Below are 9,287 nucleotides of genomic sequence, written 5' to 3'. Positions count from 1 at the left end.
ATGTTAAATATAGAAAATATATTAAAATTATAAAATTTAAGTTTTCATAACATTTGTGTAAAAATATATATAAATTAAAATAAAAAATTTTAAAATAAATAATCTTAATTAGTGATCTTAAAACCCATATAATAATCTTATTAGAAAAATTTTAAAAAAAATCAAAACCTTATATTTCCGGTAAGAACTTTTGATTTTTTATTCTAAATTATGTTTAATACCAATCCAAAAATTTGGAAAGAATTAAAATAAATTGGTTTAATTTAACTCTTGTTTTTTCTAAGACGATTGAATTGGTTTTTTTTTTATTTTTTTTACAATCAAAGAAAGTATATCTTACATGTTTTATATATGTTTCATAAGAATGTAATACAATTACGAGGATATATATTTTTTTTAATTTGAATACATTTTTATTATTGTATGAGAGAATTTCTCCTTGTACAAAACTATAGTAAAAATACTTTAAAAATTTTGGGGTTTGAGGAGATAAAAGTTATTCTTTTGTTTTAAAGGAAATATGCCAGAAAATAATTTATGAATGGAACTAAAAATGGTGTTATGCAAGATTATTGTAACATGGTGTGTTATCCTGGAATGTGGATCTGTCAAAAGGGAAGGTTGCGTGCACCCTTCAGGACAGAATTTATGCACTCTACCAAGTTTGTCGTCATATGTCCCCAACGATGACCCCCGTCGAATGCCAACACCCATCTCTGAACACCGATCTCATCACACCATTGCGCATACGCCTCACCCCGCTCTCTCAGCCTTTGGTAGTTTTTGTTGTACTCTTGCTCCGTCCTAGAATATCCTATTGGAGAAACCATTTAATCATAAGCAAGTTGCACGAAATTAATAGGAACAGAACCATAACAACGAAATCAAATACCTGTGTTAACCACGAGTTTATGCAAATACGGAGCCTTGAACCTCCTTAAGAAGTTGGAACCGATGTGCCTGATGCAGTACATGTGCCACGCTCTTGGCGGTGACCATGCACCGTTGCTGCGAGCTATTGCTGCGTCGATGGAGTTATGGCGGTCAGAAATAATGCCGACGCCATCGATGGTACAACATATCTCCGCAGGTTGCTTAGGAAAAACTCCCACGCGTCTGCCGTCTCACCCTCGACTATTGCAAACGCAATAGGCACAATGTTCTGGTTCCCATCCTGTGCAACGGCAACTAGAAGCGCACCTTTATATTTTCCGTACAGGTGTGTCCCATCAACCTGCACCAGTGGCTTGCAGTGTCGGAATGCTACTATACACGGATAGAAGCTCCAAAAAACGCGTTGAAGAACTCTTACACCTTGTACCTCCTCACTCTCACGGTAAACAGGGAGCGTCTTTATTTGAACACGAGACCTTGGCATCTTTGCAGTCATTGCTTTCAACCAAACTGGCAGAGTCTGGTAAGAAACCTCCCAACCACCAAAAACTTTTGCGACAGATTTCTGCTTTGCCAACCAAGCCTTGCGGTAACTGATAGTGTAGTTGAACTTTGACTGAACTTCTGCAATAATAGACTTCACCTTTATGGACGGATCTGCTTCGACCAACGGCCTAATGGCATCTGCAATTGTGTCTGAGTCCAACTTGGCATGATCTTGCGAGATAGTTCCCATGGTGCACGTGTGTTTGCCATTGTATCTCCTGATCTCCCAACAAGCTTTCTTTCGAATCAAACTAGCTCGGATAAGCCAATCGCACCCGGCACCATAACCCTTGCATTTCGCATAGAATGTCTGCGGCTCAGACTCATACACAGTGTAATCAACTCCTCTAGAGATAGTGTAGCTTTTGATTGCAGATATCACCGACTCTCTAGAGCCAAATTCCATTCCGACACTGAATTCACCATCTTCGGCCGCAGCGTTGCCTTCACCAACGATAAGCGCACCACCATCAGTCAGACAAGGCAAATAAAATGGACACTAGTGGTAACGTGAATTAATAACCATAATATAACATACCCATATTCGCATACTCAGGAAATTCTGGGGCATGCATGGCTTCGAGATCAAGAGTCCGCATAAAAGACGGAACACCAAACGACTGCTGGCTTATAACAGCATGCGCTTCATTTGGCACCGCCGGATTGCCTGCCAGATCTCCGTCATCGTTTTCGTCATCGACTTCATAGTTGGCTTCGAACTCCTCTTCACTGTCGTCGTTATCTTCCTCCCAGCCTATATCCCCAAACTCGTTAATGTTGACCTCCTCGTCAAACTCGTCCACCCCCGTATGCTGTTCAAACTCAACGTACAGCTCTATTAGCGGCACCTGAAATCGGGTTTGTTGATAAATACAGAACATCCTCTGCATGCTTGCATCGTCAGTGATAGCCATTATTTGAAACTGTATCAGCCCACCAAATACTTGTACAGGACTCCTGTACAAAATATAACTCACCTTTTTCGAAATGTGACTTGGTATGTTGACACAAATACCATTTTGCAACTCCACAAAACTCGTGGTATATGGAATAGCAAATGAAAACGGACATTCACAAACAAAAGTCACTCCTTCGTGTGTGTTCGATATAACCTCACCGTTATAATACACTCGTATATTTGCAATACCTTCCATAATCTCACTTTTTTAACCCTTCTAATACCCAAAAAATCTCACAATTAAGAGATGCATGAACGAATGAAAGGTGAAAGGGGGCACAAGTGAGAAATTTAGGAGTGAGGTACGAGTTTGAGATAGCTGAGTTAGCAATTTATAGGCAAAGTTCTTCATTATAATATTATATTACATATAAAACGCAACCTGCGTTTTACGGACTTCAAAAAAATTTTTGGACCAAATAAAACGCAACATGCGATTTACTCTGCCCAAAAAAATTTCTGAGCCCATCAAATTCACAAACGCATCATGCGTTTTATATTAAAAAATTTTTTTTAATTCCAATTCCACAAACGCAACATGCGTTTGTCTCCATTCAATTGTAAAGCAAAAAAAAATTAATTGTGAAGCATAAAAAACGCAACTTGCGTTTGTCATATATCCATAGCAGTGCAAAATTTGGTGAAACACCCATTTCAATGCACATCACCAAAACCTTTTCCATATCAAAATTAATCAGCCGAAATATGCATTCAAACAAATGTTTTCAATGTGGTTTTATTTTAAGAAATATTATCAGACTAAATGCTCAAATTCATAAGATTATTTATATTTTAAATTATTTTTTAAAATATTTTTTAATTAAATTTATTTTTTAAAAATTTTAATTTAGTTATTTTAGTTATTCTGTATTTTTGTTATTAATAATGTCAAAATTTGTTAATGTGATACATTAATTAAGTGACACTACAATATTAAATATATACTTGATAGTATTAATTGGTTGCTAATATAATAAATTTATAAAACTAAATCATTTTAACTCTAAATTAAAATAATATTTCAATGCCTCTAGATTTTTCTCAAATTAGAATTAGTTTGAGCCTAATTTCATAACTTATCATATTATCAACTAATTAAGACTATAAAATATATGTTGTGATGAGTATAGCATTATTTAATATGTCACATTAATATATTTTGATGTCATCAATAACAAAAATGACAAAATAACTAAATAATTATCTTAAAATATTTAAAAAATAAATTTAATTAAAAGAATTTTAAAAATTAATTTAAAAAATAAATAATTTTTTAAAAATGAATTTAACTATTTATATGATTTAGATAAATATGAAAATCTTATTTTATAGAATTGTCAAAAGTCCTGATAATAGTTTTTCAGGCGAATTCTTGAAGAAAAAAAATGTGTCAGTTTGAACTCCACAGGTTTTGAAATTCAATCTCTGTCGTTTTATACATCACTCTCATTGTAAAAGTTGGATAACATGCATGCATTCTTGCACGTTTGTATACATTCATGTTATTTGAATCCGGAATCAAATTCCCATACGCTTAATCCGTGAACTTTGACGGTAATTTTTAACAAGATTAAGAACTAATCAAGCATAATTAATGTTTGAGTTCTTTCCATTTCACACTGAGCCGCCAATTTGTGCCGGACTCAGACAATGATCAATGAAACACCAATAACAATATATCATATTGAGGATCGAATCCTTAACTTTTCGAATCTAAAACTCTAATACTATGTCATGAACTCACTCATCCCAAAAGCGTAACCTGACAGGATAATGTAACACTAATGATCATATTTTTAATACTTCCTAAACTTTCGTTGTACATATTGTACGCTTAGACTATTGACTCCCTATACTTTCTGTACATACATACGTATATTCATACATACACATACACAGATACACTTGTTTAGACCAACGGATTATGAAATAAATATCTACCTCATTATCTCTGGCTTATAGAGTCTTAACATCGATTCAACTATCCTACATACGTGTACGGCTACCTACTGCATGACGTTCTATTGATTGTAACTTGCAATTTTTTATTTCTATTTTTCAAAAAATCTTTAAATGCTAAGAAATTTAAATGTGAACTAGGCTTATTGGGTGTATATAATATTCTCTTGTAGAAAAGAGTTTATCAAAATTATATTCCTTTTCTACCCTAACAAGATACTCTGTTTTCACCCTAACAAAATTAAAATGTCTTTTTTGCTTCACCGAAATTATTTAATTCCTATGTTAGTATTTTACTCTTTTAATTTATATTTGTGCAATACACCAATATAACATCTATTTAGAAAAAAAGGAATCTATCTTATTATAAGCCTATGGGACCTTTTAGCACATTCAAAAGCTTTTTTTTTATCTTTTCACTCCCAAAAAAAAAAAATTCTTTTTCTCTCGCCATTAAGAAATAATAAAACCGGATGAGGATGTTGGACTCAGAAAGCGTATATATGATTCAATATTCATTATTATTGTCAAACATTTGTGAATTGTGTTTGTGTACTACTCTAACCATAAAATGTAGAATTTAATATTTGTTTTGACTTGTAACCTGGTACTCCAGAATCTTCCCATGCTAATATGGTAAATACCTCTTTAGTTGATTCATAGAATATATACTTTATTTAATGAGGGGCTAGCCTCCTTGAGAAATTAAGAATATAAAAATTAAACCATAATTAAAATATAAGATTATAAAAAACAAAACTTAATTCTTCCCTTAACCTTTCTTTTTTGTATTTAATATTTTTATTTATTTCTTTTGCTACACTTATTTATTTATTCATTCATTTTTTATCATGATACTATTTTTAGCATTAAAATGGAATTGAAAGTTCAAAAATCCAAATACAAATTAATCGGGATAAAATGTCTCTTTTTCATCGTTAGAAAGAATGTTCACCACTTTTATAGAAGGAATATTCCAAAAGTATAAGTTTTAAGTTTTTATGGGCAAGGCAATTTGCATATTTATTGTTTTCACTAAAGATATTTACAAAATTGAATTTTCCTTTCAGTTGTGTATTTTTTTATGAGGGCATTGGGATGATTAGCTAAATATTTAATATTTTAATATTTTTTTTACGGTCACACTTATTTTTACGAAAATAAATAAACAAGAACATTAGGATTTTTTTTTGTTTTCTACGGTATCTCCTAATCCGACAGGTCAAGGACTAATCCGTCGCGGTACTGAACTCCATTTAAGGGTTTGCCGCTGGCTAATGAATTGCTGCATGTACAAGGCGGAATTCAAACTCCCGACACTTGCTTAAACATTAGGAATTTTTAAAAGGTTCTTTTGGGTCTCAAGTGAGCATTATTACGTAAAAGAACCCTTTTTCAATCTGCTTTTTTACAAAGCCCACCTCAGGATTAAGCCCAATGAAAATCAAGTCCATGGTTTGTTTCTGCACCTTTTTGCAACCTCAATAGTCAATATAAGCATTGAGAATTATAGATGATGAGAACCTATATATCTACATTCCAAAAACATATTATTAGCCTAATTAACCTTTGGAGTTAAGTCTTCTTACTTATCATGAGAATGATTGAAGTATGTACAAATTAAAATTAAAATACTTAAAAAGATAATTTCTGTCAAAAAGTTTTACTTACTTGATCAAAACCACAAAGAGACCTTCTTACTATTATTATTTATTTGTGCATTAAAAAAAAAAACTCAGAGTGATGATTGCCAAACATATAAAAGTATCCTACAACGTAAAATATACTAAATATATATACACGACAAACAAAATTGAAAATGCACAATAATAATATGTTATTAATTAGACACACTTGCATGTACATATATCGTATACAGTTGAAGAAATTAAAGACTTACAATACTTTAATTGATATAATAATACTAAAACATAAGAAAACTACACTAATATATAGCTGCTACATAAAGAAAACATCAACAGTAATGTTTACTTTGTGTTCAGACAGAAACTCACATCAACCTCTCTTTACTTTATTTTTCTCAATAAAATATATATGATGAATATCAATCAATTGGGCCTAACGTTTCTGGAGAGAGATTCTATGATCCAGTTACTGGTGTTGTTGTTATAGGTACCTCCAGTTACCACCGTGATGATGATGATGGCTTTCTTTATTATTATTATTATTATTATTATTATTATTATTATTATTGGTGAAGAGAGTTGTTATGGCTGCCGCAACCGCAACCTTGAACTTGTTAGGATCTGAGGCTATTGCCGACACGTTATTATTATTGGTGATCCATGGAAAGTGAGGTTGTGATGCAGAGACACCATGAGAAAGAGTAAAGGAAGCAGGTGCAGAAGCTGTTGCAGCCATGGCAGTTGCACCCACCGGCAGTGGATGATTATGTGTCCCTTCATACGTTGTGATTAGTATTGACATGTCATCCAAGCATCTTTGCACCTATTAATTAAATCATCATATAAACATTACACTATAAAATCTAATCCAAAAGATAAGGCAAAAAATTAAAATGTGATTTCTTCCTGTGTGAAGTTGATAATTAAAAATTATTATATGAAAATAGAATCACTCTATTTTTATCTAATTTTTTGACGCAATAAAAAAGGAACTCCTCCTCGACTTAACTTGTCAACGTCATAGTTTAGAATTGATTCGAAGGGTCTCCTCAACCTTCTACTCAATTTCTCGATATAACAAAAGAGAGACTCCTTAACCTCAATTGTCCACGACATAGTTTCATCACGAAACCAAAAAAAATTTTGAAACCTCTAAAAATCCCACGTGAGTTGTTATACCTGTTTTCTAACGGGGCAACCTGGAGCTACAGTGCAACGATAATAAGCTCGAGGGCATGGATTCCCTTTTGCAATTTTTTGGCCATATTTTCTCCATTGGCACCCATCATTCATCTGTATATATATATCATAATCCATCACACACTATACTTGAAACTATGATATCTGCTATTCAAATTAATATGATGCTTAGAAATGGTGATGAGAGTTAGTATTAGTACTACTGACTTTGGCTTCCTCGCATCTGGCTCTAACAGAAACCCTAGGTTTTCTGTTTGGAGTAGTGGTGGAAGCTGCTGCAGAAAGATGATGATGATGATGAGTAGTGATAGCAGTATCATCATTTGTTGTTCCCCTTATTATTAACTTGTTCTGCAGTGGTGGTGATGATGATGACGATGCAAAACTTGAAATTAGTTTTTCATTAATAATATTATCTGTGACCCTCTCTTGTTGATGAATCCTCCATGATGTGCTACTTGTATTATTCAACCTCAGTGACAAACTCAGTTCATCATCATCATCATGAATTGTCGGTGATGCCCTTTGGACAGAAATTTCAAGATCCTAAATTATATATGTCTATATATTAATATATAATAGCTAGCTAGTAGTAATTAATAAATAAAACAGGGAACATATTTGGATAAAGGAAATTAAAATTGGTACATGTACCTTGTTGTTTTTGTTATTATAATTGTTGGAAATTTTCATTTGGAGATCATAGTAGTCTTTCATAGTTTGTTCCACCAGTTTCCTCAGAGCTTGATTCTCCTCTTTGATGCGATCCATCTCCATTTGTAACACATTCAGGTCCTCCTCCTGCTGCCAAAATCATCATGCACAATATATTATAAGAGTGTGACATTGTTAATTGCATTGAAAAGAATGAATTATTGCACCTCTCTAGTTTTATAGTTCTTGTTGTCTTGCAAAGATACAACATGTTCTTCTATTTCTCCAGCTTCTAATTGCAGCTGTGTTTGTTTCATTTCTTCCTCAACATCAACATCGTACTCTAGTTTGTTTTCTTGTTCTTGCTCGGCATCTATCTGCAAAGAGAGATCAGTTTTCATGTTTGTTTTGTGTTGAAGAATATAATATCTATGGTTCCATATAAATGGTGAGGCACCAAAGTCAAATCCCTCATCTCAACAAGTACTCTTAGACACACAAAGGACATCTATGCTTTGACTTTTATTCCTTCTCTTAATTAAAAGTTTACAAAACCCAATTGAATCATATTAAGTTAAGAGGAATATTAGAGTAACAACTTTTATAATTTGTAGTTATCAAATAGTTATCAATAATAATTTTAATAGTATGAAATTAATATGAGATAATAACTTATTTTTTTTTACTGATTAGATACTAATCAAAATTTAATAAAATTATTGTCTTAGACTTTTTTTTAAGTTAATTAGTAACTCTATCTACTTTATTTTAATTACTAAGATCAATAGAGGCCAGTGGCCAGTGGGCTTGCTAGCTAGCTATCTTATAATTAGAACCCTAACCATCACATAGAAAAAGACAACACTGTCCCTTGATTACACGGAATTGAAGCATATTCCTTCAACTCTACTTTGACATTAATAGCAGAATCATAGGCTTTTTCCGCATTAGTTTAGACTAGGCTACGTGATTAAGCCGTCTCTAACCCCACACACATGCATTAGAAATGATACTAATAAGTTAATTAATAACATTATTAGGTAGGGCATGCACATGCCTACACTGTACTAATTAGAATTTAGAAGGGTTGATCCTCCACATTCCATGCGTTGAACTTTCCAAGCAAGTACCGCACGCTCTTAAAGCTGCTGCTAGCTCTTATTACATGTTAGTCAAGGCCACATTCATTCGTATATGTGTTATATATTATTAATTTTATAATTAAAATGTGTCACGTATTATTTTTTATTTTTTATTATAATTAAAATTAAATATTTTTTAAAAATTTAAAAAAAATTTATTATTTTTTTATTTCTCCTATTCATTTACTCATTTTATCTCTCTTATATATCATTATTAATGATTAGTTATAAAATTAACAATTAAAATGTACAACATACATGATATTCTATAATTACAATCGAAATTAA

The 9,287-nt window shown here is 32.3% G+C and overlaps 2 protein-coding genes across 3 annotated transcripts; both read right to left on the bottom strand.

The window, feature by feature from the left end:
• Positions 1–1,188: 1,188 nt before the first annotated feature.
• On the bottom strand, positions 1,189–2,594 carry LOC107468392 (uncharacterized). Its single transcript, XM_052255530.1, has 3 exons — positions 1,979–2,594; positions 1,313–1,884; positions 1,189–1,200 (listed from the first exon to the last, which is right to left on the bottom strand). Exons 1-3 carry the CDS (start codon positions 2,592–2,594, stop codon positions 1,189–1,191), a joined length of 1,200 nt encoding a protein of 399 aa, XP_052111490.1.
• A 3,634-nt stretch (positions 2,595–6,228) lies between these two features.
• LOC107468565 (probable WRKY transcription factor 9) lies at positions 6,229–8,335 on the bottom strand. Of its 2 annotated transcripts, none has more exons than XM_016087870.3 (5): positions 8,085–8,335; positions 7,858–8,007; positions 7,411–7,749; positions 7,183–7,296; positions 6,229–6,826 (listed from the first exon to the last, which is right to left on the bottom strand). In XM_016087870.3, exons 1-5 carry the CDS (start codon positions 8,256–8,258, stop codon positions 6,485–6,487), a joined length of 1,119 nt encoding a protein of 372 aa, XP_015943356.1. In that variant the 5' UTR covers positions 8,259–8,335; the 3' UTR covers positions 6,229–6,484. The 2 variants fall into 2 exon arrangements, with proteins under 2 accessions (XP_015943356.1, XP_015943357.1); XM_016087871.3 differs by having other exon boundaries at positions 6,231–6,826; positions 7,858–8,004.
• Between the last annotated feature and the right edge of the window lie 952 nt (positions 8,336–9,287).

This window comes from Arachis duranensis, chromosome 10 (assembly GCF_000817695.3).
Source record: "Arachis duranensis cultivar V14167 chromosome 10, aradu.V14167.gnm2.J7QH, whole genome shotgun sequence".
NCBI lineage: Eukaryota > Viridiplantae > Streptophyta > Magnoliopsida > Fabales > Fabaceae > Arachis > Arachis duranensis.
The sequence above is the reverse complement of the archived record's forward strand: the minus strand, read 5'-3'. Positions and strand labels throughout refer to the sequence as shown.